Below are 18,601 nucleotides of genomic sequence, written 5' to 3'. Positions count from 1 at the left end.
TTGCTAACGCGATTAGCAACCGAATAATTCAAAGCCTTATGAAGCCTTTCACTAACCAGAAGTGCTATCATGCTTGACAATTTGTCATCACAGACTCGCACGCTTTGGTGGTCCTCATAAATCTCCGTAGGACGCCTCAACACGTTTTCACAACATGGCAACAATCACGTCTTCTCTTTGTCCTGATTGTAACACGCTCGATAGTCAATTGTAAACATGAGCTAGAATTGATTGCGCGTCTCCTGCGACACATATGCCCGCTCCGTCATAGCATGTCTGCATGCTAATCGTATTGCACAGCTTGCAAACGTGCCCATTCAGAAACAGACCTGATCGTTGTGGTTCAGCGACTTGTTCAATCACCGCGATCATCAATCAGACATTACACTCTGTATATAGCCTTTGATTGTTAACGGTATCGCAGGTTGAAATATTCAAGAGGGGAGAAAAGCGAAGACTTCGGATGACAGTTTGCCGTGAAGCCTGATGACACTTTTCCTTCAATAACCGTCTAACACACACACATCGTGTCATTGTCCCATACACATGAAGTCCCTGTCGATACTGAGAGATAAGGAAAAAGGAATGCTGTAGAAAAGGATTGACCGCGCGTCCTCGTCGGTCAGGACCATCGCCTGCTTCAACGGCGCCTCGTCTGTTCCGAGACGAAGCGCCGTATCTGATCAGACTTAACCGTTGTGTTTCAATTGTGTTTTTTGCTATCGCGGTAGAAGTAAAACGTTTACAGACCTTATATAGTCAACTTCAGCACGGATGTCCCACAATCGTTCCTGTGTTAGCAAGAGCGAAGTGAGATACACCAATCCATTTCAGTGTGATGAGTTGAACCACATTTTCCAATGACCCGAGAGACACACCCCGTTCTCATTCAGCTGCGTTTTCTTCGAATTCACACTATTTTTGATCCAGCAAGACATTTCGCATCAGTGATCAATATGAAGAAGATATGCTTAACCAAAAAGCTGATCGCGCGTCTCTTGCAAGACATGCAGGCGCAAGTTGTGTCATCCTCTTCCGAAGCTTTACAAGCAGCCTTGACTGAAGCTCGATCGCTCATACTGCTTCGGAATCAGCACTGAAACCAGAGGAAACACGTACCAGTGCTTAACCGTTGTGGTTCTGTGATAATATCACTAACGCCATCGATATTCAGCTGATTAGAACCTTATGTAGCTAGTACGTGTTCATATCATAGATAAAAAAAACGTTAACGTGGTTTTGAGAGTACTCCACTTGAATGTGGTCAACACGTTTCAGATCCCCCACAAAAACCATTCTTCCCATCGAACTCGCTTGTATTTGATTCATCAGATGGGAAAATAGTCATTTTCGAAAAGGATTGATCGCGGGCTCTTTCTCAAGATATCTAGCGCACGAACAGATTCCGAATCAATCCTCTATAAGACATCGACGGAAACCGGTCTGTGCTTAATCGTTGTGGATTCGTAGGTGGTAACGATCATGCTAGATGAGTCTACTAGTGACTATATATTCCACTGAAATAGTAAGTTACGTGTCAATCCCATTGTATCAGTTTTACGTGTCTTTGATCAGTCCCATGTAAATATCTCATTTCGTCATATTCACCTTGCAATGCAGTTATGCATACCCTGCTATATGATCTTCTATACCAATCCGCCATATGCTTGATCTACTAAACCTTGCCAATTCCATTCTTCAGGTTTTTCCCTGAAATCTCTTAGTGCTTTTGCTCTATTTATTCTATCCAATTTCCCTTTTTCACCTTCACCCAGAACTTCTATACTCGTACAATAAAATCTTTGTAAAGCAAGAGCTAATAACTGAGCTTGAGGTTGAGAAAGTAAGAAACCAGGATTGGCGGAACTCCCAATTGGACCTGAAGCTGCCGCAGGGGATATCTCGCCTCTCATTAAGACTAAATTGTGAGTTTGGGATAATTCAGGATAATGAGTCAGGACTAAATATGGTTGTGCCCATTCACCTTGTTTCTTGAACTCTTCTAGAGGTGTGAATATTATACTTGAAGTCAAAGGTAATGGTTGAGGATTGGGTTCAGCTGAAGGAGGTGAAGATGATGATGATGTTGGATGGAATAACCATTGTAGATAGAACATTTCATATTCATCAGTCTTCACTTGTCCTGTCGTAGATTTCTTTTCTCCTCCTTCATCTGTGATAGATCCGGGTTCAGACATTCGAGGTAAAGGCAGGACGAAGAATGGGTTGGATTTGGCAACTGATAGCATGGAATTATATGTGGATTTTGATAAAGTAGCTGAAAGAAATGAATTGGATAACGTTGGATGAGCAGTATGGTATGCTGTCCATATTTGTGAGATCGCATTGGTATCGTGTGGTGTGAGGTGAATCAGAGGAAGATTGATTATTGATGCTAGGGGCTGAATTAAAGATGCATTCCCAAGCGTCAGCATGCGTCTCTTCCCAAGGATCAAGTGGTTTCGCATATTTGCTATATAAAGGCGATGAGAACTTACCTTAATACCGGCCCTATCACCTTCCGCTTTCACACCTTCCTTTTTCTTGATCTCTCTTTCTTTCAGTCTTCTTTCGACTGCATCTGCCAGTTTTTCACTAGATGATTTCTGACCTTCTACGTCTTTTGCGAATTGCTTTTCTTCTTCCAATTGAATTTCAGCAATTGCAGAAGCTGCATCTCTGGCTTTTTTAGCTTTCAAAGCTGCTTTAACTGACGGAGCTAACACTTTCATTTTCAACGAATCAAGATCTTTGACCCCTTCCCTGTGCATTATATCAGGCGTTAGCACTCTTATAAGAGGATGTTTGGATCGGTGAAGAAAAGGAGAGATGTATAATCCAGTTCAACAGAATGAATCCCGTTTAGCAGACATTCAACCAATGTCCGCCGAGAGAGAATGTTCAAACAAATATTCCCAAAGACGAGAACACTGTCACTCACGCCTGCACTTTCTTTTTCAGCTTTTCACCATATTTCTCTTCAAACTCCTTTCGCTTTCTCTCTATGAGTTCCCGAGGATGAATTTGGTTATCCAACTCGGATAAAACATCTTTGCGCACTGCTGAAGCAGTGAAGTTCCTCGTGTTCAGTCGAGCCGATCTGGATGAATGGGCGAGAAGCGGTGAGCGAATGGATGCCCGGGTAACTACGGAAAGCATGGTCGTTACTGGAATGAGCAGGGCTGTATATCAATGAATGAAATGAAAGAATAGTTGAAATGTTGTATGATGTCGGTTGCAATTGGCCACTCGAATCTTGTCGAATTCCTTCATCATGGCTAAGTTCCGGCGGAAACTTAACCCCATCTCGCACGCACGGACGTTCGATCTTTCGCTTGCACGAATTGCGTATAATATGGCTTGCTCTTTCTCTCTCTCTCTCTGTGTCTTGGTGACTCTCACTTCTTCATCAAGTGAATACGCATTCTCCTACTCTCTTCTCCAATCAGCATATGATCCCCTCTTTGTACCGGACAATACTTGCTATCTTCGTCTCATTGGCACTCATCGGATTGTACATTCACGCTCATACATCCACTCCCCTCAAATCGAATTTGGTAATAGGAACCATGGCTACTCCATTGAAACATCTCAAAGTATCGCCCAAAGAGGCACATACAGCTACCGTGATCTTCTTCCATGTAAGTTATCTTTGTACTTCATGAGCTGCGCTCTGCGATCCCCCATTTGGACATGCTGACCTAAAGTTCATTTCCTTAGGGTCTAGGCGACTCTGGTGCGTACATCTATTCCCTCAAGATTTCATTGAATCTGCCTTATTTGTGTTATGTACAAGTGGATTATGCTGATCCTGCTCCTTCATGTTCACTTTAACAGGTCATGGATGGCTACCCGTAGCAAAAATGCTGTGGTCCTCCTTTCCCAATGTAAAATGGGTATTACCTCATGCTCCCCAGATCCCAATTACGCTAAACGGAGGTAAGTGTAGATTGTTCACCTTGAATAAAATTTGTTCTCTACTTAATCCCATCCAGTTTTTACTTGTCACGCCCGAAGCCTTACACAATAAACTGATACGAATTGATGGCTGATATCTTCCCGTCTAGGCATGAGGATGCCAGGATGGTTTGACATAGCAGGTTTAGATAATTTGACTGATTCGAAATACGACGATGAGAAAGGACTTCTCGCTTCAGTGGCAGCAGTAGACGCTTTGATTCAAGCTGAAGTGGATAGTGGTATACCTGAAAACAAGATCATAGTTGGAGGATTCAGTCAAGGTGGTGTCATCAGTGTTTTAACCGCTTTAACCACTGAAAGAAAATTAGGTGGTGTGATTGGATTAAGTACTTGGGTCGCATTAAGTCATAAAGTTGATGAGGTGAGTGATCCTAACATATATCAAGTGATTTTCAATATTAGATCGTCTCCATAACTCGATTCGTTGAAGAAGGATATCTTTCCACTGACATTCTCTTCTGTTTCGTTTTGTAACATACAGATCAAGTCAACTAATGCAGCTGATATTCCGATGTTCTGGGGTCATGGAACTGCTGATCCAACAGTAGGATACGAGTGTAAGTCCTCTATTTAACTTGAGATCACTTAGGTCGTTACATAGGTTGCGAACCCCCCCGCCACACTTGTAACATTAGCTGAATTTATGGAACGTATATAGATGGTCAACAATCAATCGAATTGTTAACTAAGAGACTCAACTTCCCACTTCTTTCACCTGGAACGAAATTTGCCAGACCTGGCTTGAGGTTTGAATCGTATCAAGGATTAGGACACTCATCTTCACCTCAAGAGATCAATGATATGAAAGTTTGGTTGACTGAAGCTCTCAAATAAGATGGTACACGTCCTTTCAACGTACTACCCCGTTTCAGAATGCCATGATCAGTAAAAGCACAACAAACATAGATAACAAACAAGCATGGGACAATATGCGATGTCACGAGACATCGTTGCTTCAAATCAGGTATTCGATAACCTTCTAGAGCTGTCAGAAGATTTGGATGATAGTATTGTATGCAAAAGAATGAAATATCCCGCAAAAGACAACATTTTAACGATTTCGATAGTTATCTACATATATTTGCTGATAAAATAGCAATTTTTGACAATGAGATCTACTGCTCAGATTGACTGAAGGGCTTAAAAATGATCTTTCTCCGGGATCCAACCTTAGTCCATCCTCATCACTATCCATCCGAAGACACGGGACTGAATAACCCCTCTATGATCCATTGACTTGTTCTTCTTGACCACCTTCAACAGCACTATCAACTCCACCTTCAGGTACTATACCATCCGCCAACATTCTTTCCAATTTCCTGACTTCTTCTGAAGTTTTGGCTCTTGTTAAAGCTTCTACTACACGTCTCTTCTCATCTGGAGTCATCAATCTACCTTTACCACCTTTTGCAATAGGTTTGTTTACTGAAGATGTGAAAGCGGATTGTTGGATGGATGATGTCGTTGGGATAGATAACTGATGTGCTAATGAATTAGGTAGATCCGTAGAGGGATCAACTAATAATTTACGTGATGATTCTCTCAGAGAATCTTTTATTCGCTCAAAATCTAATGTATGTAATTTCCCCTTTGCCACCTAAGAGTACGGACACTTCCAGTCAGCACCGTTCCAGAATAGATACGGAGACTTCAACTCAAGTTGAAAAGTATTGACGATGAGAGAGGTAGAATGGTTACTCCAATCCCGTTGAGAGACACAGGAAGATACGCACCTTCCACACTACAAACTCCTTGTAATGTTCCTGCTGAGTTACAGGATTCCCCTTCAACACTAAATGCCGTAATGAGGTCAATGTTTCTAAAGGGAGGAGAGTAGCGAGAGATGATATGACATTATTCGTGAGGACTAGATGAAGACGTATAAGCTAGTTCTACTAGGAAGGTTCCTACATAGCTTACCTAGAGATACGAGGTTTGGAATCTGATTATGTTGCTTGTCAGCTGACATTCACCCAAAGCGAGGTTTATGCAACTCACGTTAGGCGGTAACGAAGGACTGATACTGGTTATTTGATTTTGTGCAGCATGAATACTCGTCAATCTCGGTGCTAATTGATTGAGAACTGAATTAGCGATGTTCTCAGATGATTTGATCCAATGTTTGGCGTTTCCATGCTTGTAACCGCTTCTACGCGCCATTCTCATGCTTCGATATCTCCTTTCTGTGCTGACACAGTTTCACCGACGAAGTAGGTATAAAACACAACTCACAATGAGGTATATTCCCTAATACCGTTATTGAGTTATCGGTCAGATTGAGCGTATCGTAAGAACCTTGATGCGATGCGAGATTTTCAATGACAGGTATTTGCAATCCTATTGAATGATAATGTCAGCTCGGCCGACCTCGTGATCCATCCTGATCTTGATAGTCCACATTCCCTGCCATTGATCAAACAAGTATAGCTCACCTCTCAATTCCAACTCTCTCTCTTTCAATGGATTTAGATGCTATTTTATACCTGTTTAGCGATCACTGAATGGTACTTCTGAGGAGAACAGGGGTTCAAACTGACTGAAGGTGCTTTGGATACATACTGTAGACACGTCTGAGTCAGCGCGATACAGACAGCAGCAACATGATAGTGGAGGATGAATGAACATACATCTGGAGTAAGCCTCATCTTTCAGGTGAGAACAGTCTATTCTTTTTGCGCGGTTTCTAGGGTATTGGCGAATGAATATCTCCTTGTGAATCAGTAGTTATCAATGCGATCTTGGCGCTGGTCTTTTTTCTGTTTTATTCTATGGTATCACTATGTCGATGTATTGGAGATGAATGATATTGCAACTAATCTTTGTTGAAATCAACGAAGAAAGCACTTCGAGGGGGGACAGTGATAGTGATAGTGTGGGATGCATCGATATAACCCCTAAACACCGATAATGTGGCACTCGCGTGGTTTTATCGCATGTTTCACCCCGTGGCAATGGTGCCCCGAGCGCGTGTTGCGATTGGGACGTGGTTGTGGTTTGTGCTTTTTCATATTGTTCATTCAATTCCATTCAGTTCATAGTATACATTTACATTTACTTCATACCAAAAAGAGACTCATCTTCATTCCTTCATATACCTTTCGTTAACAACCTATTCCTGTCTCCCTCGCTTTACCCTGCTGATCCTGTAAAATGTCAGAAGGTTATTATGAAAACGGATCGCATTCACCAAACGGTAATGGCAATAGTAACGGAAATGGGAATGGTTCATTATCGTATAACGGTGATGGAAGATCATCAGCAGCTACTCAAAATGGTGATATCTCAGCCAGAGCGACAAGTCCTTCATCGTATCCTGTGAAACAAGAACATGGCTTGAACGGATCTGCTAATCCAATTCAACAACAACAACTGGCAAGAAAGAAATTGGCAAGTTGGGTTGGATTCAGTAATTTACCTAATCAAGTTCACAGAAAGAGTGTAAGGTAAGTATGAAACCTTTTCATCCTGATGGATCAACCATACAAATGATGTTGTCGATCAGCAGTACGAGTGAGCTAAACTGACATTGATCATCTATAGACGTGGATTTCAGTTTGTTGCCATGGTGGTTGGTCAGTATATCTCAACAACGCACAGACCCACATCCCTTGTTCAACACGGAAGGACCACCTTGAATACATGCTGACATAGTCATTGCGATTCCTTATACAGGTGAATCCGGTCTTGGTAAATCAACGCTCATAAACACATTATTCGAAACCAAATTATACCAACCTAAAAACATTCCTACTCCAGGTGAAGATAGGGGCAAAACGGTACAGATTGAGAGTATCTCTGCTGGTATGTGAATGTCAATCGCATAACCTCCTTTGGAATGGCGCTAATTGGGCTATATACTATTGGAATGACAATAGAAATTGAGGAGAATGGTGTCAGACTTAACTTGACTGTGGTTGACACACCTGGTTTTGGTGATTTCGTTAATAACGATGAGAGGTCAGTTATCTCCTCCCTGACAGTGTTCAAGAGTGATAGCTGATTTTTGACCATGTGACCATGTGATGTATAGTTGGAAACCTATTGTGGATAATATTGAAGCTAGATTTGATGCTTATCTCGAACAAGAAAATAGAGTAAACAGACTCAAGGTAGTAGATAACCGAGTACATGCTTGTATTTACTTCATACAGCCTACAGGACATTCGTGAGCTAAGTGATCTCTAATTTATGAAATAGAGAAAATTAGCTCACCTCCTTTCGACTTTGTAGGCTTAAACCCATCGATATCGAGTTCATGCGACGACTTCATACCAAAGTCAATTTGATTCCCGTTATTGCCAAAGCAGATACAATGACCAATGATGAGATTTCCTTGTTCAAACAAAGAGTGAGTGTGATGATTATTCATTTCCCGCCTGTCCGTTCGCCAATCCAGGCTATAGCTAATATCGTTACTCCCGGTCAGATTCTTGCCGATATCACTCAACACGGGATTCGAATTTTCCAACCGCCTCAATACGAAAACGAAGATGAAGAAACGATTCAAGAGAACGAAGAAATCATCGTGAGTTGAGAAATTTAGGTTAACCTGATGACCGAATGACAGCTGACCTTACCCAATCCGTTTCCAGAGCAAAGTCCCTTTTGCAGTTGTAGGATCCGATTCACTCGTCTCATCTCCTGATGGAAGACAAGTCCGAGGTCGAGCGTATCCATGGGGAGTGATCGAGGTTGATAACGAAGACCACTGTGACTTCGTCAAGCTCCGTCAAATGCTTGTTCGAACTCATATGGAGGAACTGAGAGAACACACTAATGACGTATTATATGAAAATTATCGAACGGATAAACTCAAGGCTATGGGCGTATCCCAAGATGAGACTGTTTTTAAGGAAACCAAGTAAGTGGATCTTGCCTTTCGAGACTTATCGTGCTGACAGTTTTTGCAACAAGTCCTGCTGCCAAACAAGCTGAAGAAAGAGCTCTTCACGAGGTAAGTCGATACATTGCCTTCTGCGTACTGCTGGATCGCTGATCGCGAGATTGTCTTACTCAATTTCAGGCCAAACTCGCGAAGATGGAAGCGGAAATGAAGATGGTCTTCCAACAAAAAGTGCAAGAGAAAGAAGCCAAGTTGAAACAGTCTGAAGAAGAACTTTATGCTAGACATAGAGAGATGAAGGATGCTTTGGAGAAACAACGTCAAGAATTAGAAGATAAAAAGAGAAGAATCGAGAGTGGAAGACCTTTAACACCTGAAAAAGGATCGGTAAGTATCGCTCTTTTCCTCTAAAAGTGATCCTCCATAGCTGATAGTACGATGTGGTATCAGCAGAAAAAGCGATTTGGCCTAGGTAAATGATCGGTTGGAATTATCGTTGAAAGAGTATACCCACCTACGAAATACGAAACTCGAAAAGTACTCGAACAGGATGTCTTTCCTTTATTTCCATTGCTCAATAAATTGACTTTGCCTTATTTTGAACGTCCCCTTAACGCCTTCTCATGTGTATATATGTTTTATGTCCCTTCTTCTTATTACTTTTACTCCTATCTTGATTTCTTGTTGAACAGGAAAACAACTCTCATATTTTGTCTATTCTTGCTATTCTGTATAGATATATACACATTTTTCCTACTTTTAATATCCCCCTTTCGTATCAGAAATATCATACTTTACCCCCAGTTTGCCGTACGACCTGTGAATGCACATGAATGAAAAGTATTGAGGTTTTCCGTGGAATTTGCCCAGGGTATAAATCGTGTCATATGTCAACCGCTGTAGGACGATACAGCGAGAAGGTGTATGGAGTTAATTGAGCTGGACTAGTCGGGCAAGCTTGTTATCAAGTATATCCAGATTTCACTCGAAAATACAAGGTATCACATTTCAAAAAGCCAAGTCTAATTACAAGCAAGGAACGAATGATTACGAAGTACATTTGGTCTATCTCTACTACTCTCTTTTCCCGACCGGTATTGGTTCACTACTGCGAATCAACAAGTGAAGTATTAATCACCTCTTGTTCTCCTTCCTCTCCCGCCTGTACCTTGCATTCTTGCCCAATCTGAATCTGTCTCTAATTGAGAAGCAGGTATCATCTTATTTAAATCTGCCAAACTTCTTCCTAAAGTTAATGCTTGATCTCTCGTTCCACCTACACCTCTTGATCTTGGACCTGGACCAGTTACTTGACCACTTGCTATACCCAAAGCGGTAGCAGTTCCAGGTGCGGTCAAGTTACCTTCTTTGGGATCCAAATCACCTCCAGCATTTCCATTGATCGTATTTGCTAATAAAGGATTTTTACCCCGAGGACCTCTTTTTCCAGGTTGAGGAGGGACATACGCCAATACACCATTCACAGGTGGGTGTACGATCAAAGACGATGATGAAGGTGAAATTATATCATCAGTCGATATAACAGCTAATGAAGGTGACATCATTGTATGCAATAATAAATCATTTGATTTAATTCCATTCGTATTTGAAGGTGATCCATCTCTATTATCTCTTTTTTCACTATGTCCATTGGTGACGGTACCATTAGTACCATTGACTAAGCCATTTTCCTTTTCTTTGTTGGAAGGTGTTTCATCACGAGAATTTGAATTTTGATTGGACTGATTGGATTTTCTGCGAAATGGTAATTTCCTAACGGGACGTGGTCTTATTTGAGCATCCAGTAACGTTTCTGCATTGAATACCAATTAAGAAAGACAAAAGTATCTGTTAGTTGTTTGTCTGAACATACGACAACGTCCTTGGTTTACTCACCAGTGACTACATCACCACCTTCTTTCTCTTCTCTCAATTTCCTTCTTCGATCTTCGATGGCAGCTAATAATCTTTGACGAACTTGGTCTCTCGAATCCCAATATTGTGCTTCTATAGATTCTCTCTCGGATTCATACATCTTCTTAGCTTGGCTGGCTCTAAGTAGTGGTTGGAAGTAGCATGTCAATAAGAGCATCTCAAATGACGAAGCACAGATCGTGAAGACGTGAGATTCGAAGCCATCAACACTGGACTGAGAGAGGGACACGGTCCATGTGAAGGTAAAGCAAAGGAAAAACAAGTACAGACAGCAGTCCAATAACTCACTTGTATTGATATTCAATTTCTGAAGCTTCCAGCAGAGCATCTCTTTCAATCGAAATTGGATATACTCTTAAAAGGTATTTTGCAGATGTTGGTGGTTGTGAATTGACTGCTTTATTCTCTGAATGAAATTCTTTATATAAGGATGAGAATTTTCTAAGATCGTAAAAGAGTCAAATTAGATTCAAAGAGGCAGTCTAGAGATGCTGCAACCGTGTTGATCTTGTATATTGGGGAGAACTCACTCATCCCTGTTCCTGCAGCTCTCGTCATGTAACATCTCAATCTTATTCACAGTTTCTCTCCTCTTTCTATCTCGTTTAGATTCGGCATGTTGTGGAGGTAAGATATTAGGTAGACTTCCCCCCGGTGGATATTTCGACATCGCTATTTGTGATGCTGCCTAACAAGAGCCAAATACCCTGATTTACTGCGAGCGAGGTCTGTATGTCTATGTGGAAAGCTGAATGTAAGTCAAAAGAACAGGAAGATGGATACTTGAACGACATGGACGATTGAGCATTTGAGAACAACAGCAGCCCGGTTACTATACTAGTTACAGTACTAAATGGGTGTACGTGATAAATAGCCGATATCAATGTGGCATTTCACCCCGTGCATATTCATTATGGACATATCGCAACTATATAACAGGTGATACGAAAGTTATTGCAGAGCTCTGAGGAACGAAGATTCACCATAAGATACGATCTATGTACCGGGAGACGTGAGGCTTGGCAAGTCTGGTGACTGCTGGAGGTGCGAGAACTACAAAGAGGGGGACTTTCTCAGCCGTGAACGCTATCTTTCAAGGTCTCCAACTATCCACTGTTCGCGTTGTCCAAATCATGGTGAGTGAGGTCAGCTTATGATGATGTCTTGTCTCTTGATCTCCTCGCTTCCATCAAAGCAGAATGCAGTTTATCTCCTTCTCGCTTTCTAAGTGCTTCGCCCGCAGATTCCAAGAAATCCACTTGATCTTTATATACAGCCAGATTCATCTGATCTATATATTCTTGCAGTCTCGACGTGATAGTTAGCTTCTTTTCAGCTACGATATTCCAATCTTCATCGTATATCTGTAAGACCAGATGGTGTCGTGTACACCATTCAGCTTGCCATGTTCTGGGATTCGATTCTTCTATTTCAACTAATTCCAATACTTCCTTCCACTGTTCTCCGGACAAGTAATCTGATAATTTGATCTGAGTCTTTGGCATCTTTGATTCGTAGGATGAGTAAACGTGCATCTATCCAAATAAGGTGTGCTGATGCATCGAAGAATGAAAGTATAAGGAAGCATCATGAAGCTTGATAGCGACGACCGGCTTAATAACACATCACTGACAAGAAGCCACGTGGTGTCACTCTTTCTAGCCTCAAAGGCTTTCTCGCGTCCCACAATGATTTCAACAAATATCAATCCAATTCAGCACAGTAAAACAACATAGTTGTTCCCAACTACATTTCCATTCTAGCTTATATTTATAGCACAACGTACACGAGCAAAATGGTCCAACCTCAAGCAGGACCATCGACAGCATTAGAGCTAGAGGACTACCTGTGGTGAGCTACCTATCTATATCACGAGAATGACAACGTAGGAAGTCAGCTCATGTACCTATCCCTAGTCCACTGACAACGATTCGAGATACACTTCTTCGTTCTGATTCTTCAACCGTTTCCATACCTAAACTCAGAGCATTGCTATCGTGGCACAAGAAGAGATTAACAACACCATGGACGCCTTTCTCCAATCCTTCCTCAAATTCCAGATCAACAATATCCAAATCATCTTTCACCCTCCCTCATTCATCGGTAACTGTACAGGTTGATGAGCCCACACGTTCACTCGCATTGAGATTGTCAGACAGATTGGGAATAGACGAAATATCAAGCTTCATGTTAGTGAAATCATACCAAACATTCAGCTTAGATGAGGTCGATCTGGATAAAGCAGAAGCAGAAGAAAAGGATCACATACTAGAAAGGATAATACTATGGTATTCTGAAGAAGTTGTAGCTACACCTCAAATCGTTTTAGCTATACTGAAGATCTCAGACGATGAAGGAGAACTAGGTCAATTAGCAAATGATGTAAGAATCGAGGTGATCGATGATACGTCAAAATATATTGAAGGTGCCTTTAGAGCGTTTAGTAATCTGGCTCAAAGAGACCTGCATGACGGTGAGCGGGGTGTTCATGCGCTTTTCTGGTAAGTCACATCTTTCGTTTTGCTGTGTTAGCATCGGTGAAGATTAACTGATATCTGTGTTGTGGTAGGGTTACACATCAATTACGATTACAAGAACAACTAGTGACATTGTTGTTCGTCCTTTTATACCAAACACCCAATCGTTCAGCAGAGATCTCCGAAGGACTTACAAGAGGGACTGTCATGTCATCATTTGGCACATCACAAGCTAATCGAGAAATATGGGAAAATGACATGGAATGTCAAAAAATCAGTATACGCATAAGAGATTTGATACTATTGATTTCGTTAGAAGCTTTGTGTCTAAGTCAAGTCGTATCTCCATCTGAACCAATTGAAGAAATAGACGGAACGCTTTTACAGAATAAACAGAAAGTTTTATCGGTACACGAATTCTTAGCAGATTATTCAAGTGATTTGGCTCCTCATTATCCTGAATACGAACCTGGAGCAGTACCCCTTCCTATTTGGCCAATGTCGATCATCTGCTTAGCATGGGCAATCATCATTAGATCGTTACCGAGTGATATAGCTCCTGCGGGTGGGGATGGTGTGATAACTTGGCAGGATATGGCTATTAGGGCTCTTAGATTACCATCAGGTCTGTTCCCTTGGTTGGAGGTCATACTATCTGGACCACTATTAGGCTCCACAAGAGATATACCGGGAGATATAGCTACAGGCTCGGGTCTGTTCCAGAGAAAAGTGCTCAAGGGTGAGCTGGAAGCATACTGATATCAGAGAATTAGCTGATGATCTCATCAATAGATCTGCTGATTGGCCTTTCTGAACTTGTACAACTGGAAAGTATCGCCGATAGACCGGGTTTATATCGAGCTTGGGAGCTTGTCTTTGGCGAAGTAAGTATCATCCTGTTGACGAAAAAGCTTCATCTCGCTAATATAGCTCTAGGGCTCAAAGTCCACATCTTCCCTCCTCGCCGCTGATTACTGGATTGCGGATTTCCCCTACGACGAGAGACGATCAATACTTGATCGCAGTCAATTTCCTTATCAGCCGGCTCATCTCCCTCGACTACTATCTTCACTGGTAGGGTCAGGATCATCGGAAACATCGTCAGACGTATTCGGTACCGACCCAGCGGCGCAGGTACAACATTACTTCTCCAATCTGCCTACTATAACTCACACTGTCGAATCGTCATGGTGCAAGTATCTTGGCAAAGACGATATGGGGAAGGAATCAGTCGAAGCGGTAAAAACTCTGATATTACCTGGAGGTGCGAGCATACCTCGAGGGTCAAAAGGCTTCATCATAGCAACCAAAACTTTAACTCAAGTCATGTGGACGAACCAAATCATCTCTGGATGGTCATTACTCCTTGAAATCCTTCAAGCCGCCGCTGGACTGAAATCTGCTGATGAGCGATCACCTGCAAATGGTTCTCATCCACCAGATAGTATCTATCTATCCGTGAGAGACCTCGACATGCAGCTCGACACATCCGAGATACTGGCAGCCGGCATTAAATTCTTCCATTCAGTCCTGCAATCATCATCATATATCAAAGCGACGATACTCACTCAGCTCAATCCCGACCATCACCTTACATCTGGTCAATCTCTTCTACATCTCGCTCTTACTGTCCTTCAACACAGCAAAACAACTGAGTTCACTTTAGAATCGTCAGTCGTGTCTGATGCGGTCAACATTATACAATCTTTAATCACCGCTCCGGAAAGCAACATATGGCCCGCTTTGAGGTCTTCCGGCTTCTTCGACGCCGGTGGTAAGAAACGAGGAAGTGTTGCTGGTCTGATTCAAGCGGACTCTGTGAAAGGTGAACATGTGCTTACAGCATCAGTGTTGAGTTTGGTTTACACGCTTGTCATCAATGCCGACCATATACCAGATTCGGATATAGTGATTTTGCGATCAGCATTGCACCTGGTATTCGCGGATATATGGAACAACTTCTCTGCTTGGAGATATAAAGACGTGGCCAAGAAGTACGAATTGTCTTCCCTTCTTGTCGGTATATTTGACACCGTCCTCAGTCATCCTTTATCGTCTGATGGAAGTGGACCTACACCTGCCGCTCAGGTATTGATTGACCTATTCATCACGTCCACTTCACCCTTGACGTACCGCCCACTAGTAGATGCTATCACCCAAGCTAGCTATTTGATCCCTCGCCTGATCGGATCCAGACGACACGTAGATGCGGAAATGGTAGTACAATGTCTGGACGAAACACTGTTGTTTATGGGAACATTGTTCCGCATATCCTCGATGATTGGTACTTCCGCTACTGCTTTACCAAAATCACTTTTCGCTCTCCCAATCGCAATTCCTTCCGGTGATAAGATCCAGCTTGTCGATGCGCTTTTCGATATCTCTCTTTCGCCTTCTGCTCAAACAAGCAATGTTACCAACATCCTAAAGACTCTTCGAGTATATCTTGAAACAATCGGTCAAGACTCCCATCGACCTTCCTTGGCGAGTATGCTTCGCAGCCCCTCGAGAACATGTGAAAGTCTCTCAGACCTTGCCACGAAGATGAATGATTTAGATGTTCGGGCAGCAGTATGGGATTTACTCTCAACGATGGTCTCCACTCAACCTGGATGCGTACAAGCGTGTATTGGGTCGGTAAATGCCGATGGAATGGAAGGGACGCTCAAAGTCGCCGTTGATGAGATCACATCGTGGGAAGTATCATTCCGAGAATCTCCTCATACTCTTTCAGCTGTGCTCAACTATCTTCAATCAATAATGAGAGCTGCTGGAGCAGATAAAGCCATTACTCATTTACGCAAAGATTCCGATTTTTGGCAATCCATATTCGATTTATCAACAAGGATTGTACCCGCCCCACCATCTTTCTCGCTTTCGATGCATGCAGACGACTTCACCTCCAGAATCCAACGATACGCTTATTCCGTCCAGGCAAAAGCAAATGCTACCTCCCTTTTAGCATCGGAATTGGCTTATGCCTTAGATAATGACGATGATGACCTACCTGAGACTAAAGCTAGAATGTTGGTTTTATCTTTATTCAGGAACAATTCGGCTCTTCAGGAAGCCAGTTTAATGGCAAGTCATAACAGTTGCGTCCCTGAATTGCACGCAGATCAAGGGAAAAGAATCACAGCCAATGGTGGTAATCTAGTAAGACTGAAGACTATCAAGCTGAACTCCGAAAGAGAATATGGAAGAGCATATTTATACGGTAAGCTAAAATTTAATAATGGTTATGCAAGTCGGTCCGCTGATCTGATGTCTAATACTTAGATGGTACTGTTGTCGTGCAAAGTTCAGCGACACAACAATCAACAGTCAATCTTGCCCTTGACCTATTGAACCTCAATTGGTCAATGCTCGATGCCGATATATCCCTTACTCGATCATTCCGTCAATTGGCAGAAGCAATATCTTCCTGGACCGAAGGCGATAGCCTTGCCACCAATGCGGCTCTCAAAGCTGGTGTATCTATCTCTGAAGTCATTTCAGAGGAATATCGCGGAGGTGATGTGATGTTCGCTGTTCAAGTGGAGCGACTGTCTATCTTGGCTGTCGTCCTGGAAACTGCTCTGGATGTTCAAGAAGAGAAACAACCTAATCCTGAATTCGTACAACAACTTGCTTCTTCAATGGTCGTTATCGTAAATAGCCAGTCATTCCCACCGGTGGTATCATTGAGACATCCCGACCTTCCAGCAATTCATCAACCTGTCCTTCGGATATTATACCTATTGCTTCAAGCCATGTCAAACTCCGAAGCTACCACGTCAAACGTCACTTCTCGCGAATCACTAGTCGATGCAGGGACGATATTCGCCCTCGAATCTGCTGATGTAGTCTTCGACATAATCAACCGCGGAATAAGATCTACTTTCTCCGGAAATCTCAGTATGATCATCGAAGTCTTGTGTGAACTCAGCAAGTTGTCCTCAACGACAGGAAATGCAGCATGGTTGGACAAAGTTCAAGGCTTCAATGTGATTGGAAGGTCTCTAGAGGTTTTGATTCGAGCAAGAATAGTGAACGATCAACTACCAATACATCTTTCAAGTGTCTTGTTGCTACATCTATCGCTAGCTGGGAATCCAACAACAGCAGAAAAGTTGGCTGTATTAGGTATATTACCTGGATATTCAGATAACGCCATTGTGGTCCAAGCTGAACACGGAAAAATCATTTCACCTAATTCGTTTGGCAATTCAACACATGATATCTGGTGTGGAATGCTGTTGGTCGTCAAGACTCTCTTATCGACTTTACCCGATACGTTTTCATTCACCAAGACAGATGTTATCCCATTCATAAGAGTGGTAAATCGACAAATGTTGAAATCAATGTCATGGGATGGCGAAACTCCCTTATCTCTACCTGCTTTAACGGAACTTGAATTAGTGTTAGACGTCTTTTATGGGATTGTGAACGCTTTAGGTCCAGGCTGTTTAGCTGATTATCAAGGTCAAGCAATCAATCTACTGAAATCAACTAGATATGCTCTATCACATCCTAGATTATTATCAACGTTATATATACCTTCTTCGGAAGAAGAAAAGTTTAATTTGGACAAAGAAATACAAACGTTAGAAGAAGAAGGTGAAATCAATTTGTTTGATTACGACAAAACCCCGATCTTAGCTGGTAGATCAACCGCTTTATTAAGGATTATAAGAACGATCATCTTGACTTTAGTAGGATTGACTCGATCATGGCAAACTTTGAAAGAAGATAACTTGGATCCGATCGAAATTGATAAATATATCTTGATTTCAGATGAAGACGACTCAACTTCTTCTTCTGATCCGATCGGAATTTTCAATGATATATACTTGATCACCTCTACTATCTCAGATAGATTGCCTGCCAAATCGACAAACAACAACAACAACAGAGAAATAGAGGAAATCTCTTCACTCAGGAACCTTACAACTCAGTTACTAGAATCGACATCATTATTGTCTTTGACTCAAATATTACTTCGTCAGTCACTCTTACCTCCAGATGAGAAACACGATGAATCCATGGAAATTGATATACCTTCGAACAAATCAAGGAGGATATCAGGAGGATCAGGCGGAAGTAGAGAAGGAATGATCTTAAGAGAATTACAAAGTGATTTTAAATCAATGATGGGTAACGAATCTGGTATGAGAGGAGTATTGAAACGATGGGCGGAGAAATCTTTTGGAGGGGATAATTGATTGATAGGCACCATGAGAAAGAGATTCCTGGATCGCGAGTAACCGAAGAGATAACCAAGTCAATTTTGGAAAGATGGGTGTCATAATTCAACAACGATGTTAGGCAGATAAAGGTGATATGTTGATTTTGGTATACCTGCATTTTATGATACCCCTCATAC

At 42.0% G+C, this 18,601-nt stretch overlaps 7 protein-coding genes across 7 annotated transcripts; 3 read left to right on the top strand and 4 right to left on the bottom strand.

Annotated features, from left to right (window-relative positions):
• Positions 1–1,646: 1,646 nt before the first annotated feature.
• IL334_006198 (uncharacterized protein) lies at positions 1,647–3,159 on the bottom strand (the record flags this gene model as incomplete). The annotated part of the gene is made up of 3 exons (XM_062937902.1): positions 1,647–2,402; positions 2,499–2,763; positions 2,942–3,159. The coding sequence occupies 3 exons, from the start codon at positions 3,157–3,159 to the stop codon at positions 1,647–1,649; spliced, it is 1,239 nt and encodes a 412-aa protein (XP_062793953.1).
• A 410-nt stretch (positions 3,160–3,569) lies between these two features.
• Positions 3,570–4,815, top strand: IL334_006197 (uncharacterized protein; the record flags this gene model as incomplete). The annotated part of the gene is made up of 6 exons (XM_062937901.1): positions 3,570–3,641; positions 3,721–3,736; positions 3,838–3,939; positions 4,068–4,342; positions 4,463–4,538; positions 4,640–4,815. The coding sequence occupies 6 exons, from the start codon at positions 3,570–3,572 to the stop codon at positions 4,813–4,815; spliced, it is 717 nt and encodes a 238-aa protein (XP_062793952.1).
• Positions 4,816–5,203: 388 nt separating this feature from the next.
• On the bottom strand, positions 5,204–6,626 carry IL334_006196 (uncharacterized protein; the record flags this gene model as incomplete). Its single annotated transcript, XM_062937900.1, has 8 exons — positions 5,204–5,578; positions 5,715–5,848; positions 5,902–5,923; positions 5,980–6,050; positions 6,214–6,318; positions 6,414–6,453; positions 6,519–6,539; positions 6,609–6,626. 8 exons carry the CDS (start codon positions 6,624–6,626, stop codon positions 5,204–5,206), a joined length of 786 nt encoding a protein of 261 aa, XP_062793951.1.
• Positions 6,627–7,131: 505 nt separating this feature from the next.
• On the top strand, positions 7,132–9,304 carry IL334_006195 (uncharacterized protein; the record flags this gene model as incomplete). The annotated part of the gene is made up of 11 exons (XM_062937899.1): positions 7,132–7,424; positions 7,522–7,553; positions 7,654–7,782; positions 7,857–7,938; positions 8,012–8,146; positions 8,212–8,329; positions 8,408–8,506; positions 8,574–8,842; positions 8,896–8,935; positions 9,005–9,211; positions 9,275–9,304. The coding sequence occupies 11 exons, from the start codon at positions 7,132–7,134 to the stop codon at positions 9,302–9,304; spliced, it is 1,434 nt and encodes a 477-aa protein (XP_062793950.1).
• Positions 9,305–9,954: 650 nt separating this feature from the next.
• On the bottom strand, positions 9,955–11,429 carry IL334_006194 (uncharacterized protein; the record flags this gene model as incomplete). Its single annotated transcript, XM_062937898.1, has 4 exons — positions 9,955–10,637; positions 10,721–10,878; positions 11,048–11,200; positions 11,290–11,429. The coding sequence occupies 4 exons, from the start codon at positions 11,427–11,429 to the stop codon at positions 9,955–9,957; spliced, it is 1,134 nt and encodes a 377-aa protein (XP_062793949.1).
• A 481-nt stretch (positions 11,430–11,910) lies between these two features.
• IL334_006193 (uncharacterized protein) lies at positions 11,911–12,264 on the bottom strand (the record flags this gene model as incomplete). The annotated part of the gene is made up of 1 exon (XM_062937897.1): positions 11,911–12,264. The coding sequence occupies one exon, from the start codon at positions 12,262–12,264 to the stop codon at positions 11,911–11,913; it is 354 nt and encodes a 117-aa protein (XP_062793948.1).
• Positions 12,265–12,554: 290 nt separating this feature from the next.
• On the top strand, positions 12,555–18,440 carry IL334_006192 (uncharacterized protein; the record flags this gene model as incomplete). The annotated part of the gene is made up of 6 exons (XM_062937896.1): positions 12,555–12,610; positions 12,676–13,260; positions 13,329–13,975; positions 14,029–14,120; positions 14,173–16,453; positions 16,516–18,440. 6 exons carry the CDS (start codon positions 12,555–12,557, stop codon positions 18,438–18,440), a joined length of 5,586 nt encoding a protein of 1,861 aa, XP_062793947.1.
• Positions 18,441–18,601: the final 161 nt, after the last annotated feature.

This window comes from Kwoniella shivajii, chromosome 8 (genome assembly GCF_035658355.1).
Source record: "Kwoniella shivajii chromosome 8, complete sequence".
Lineage (NCBI taxonomy): Eukaryota > Fungi > Basidiomycota > Tremellomycetes > Tremellales > Cryptococcaceae > Kwoniella > Kwoniella shivajii.
This window is presented reverse-complemented; position numbering and strand designations above follow the sequence as displayed.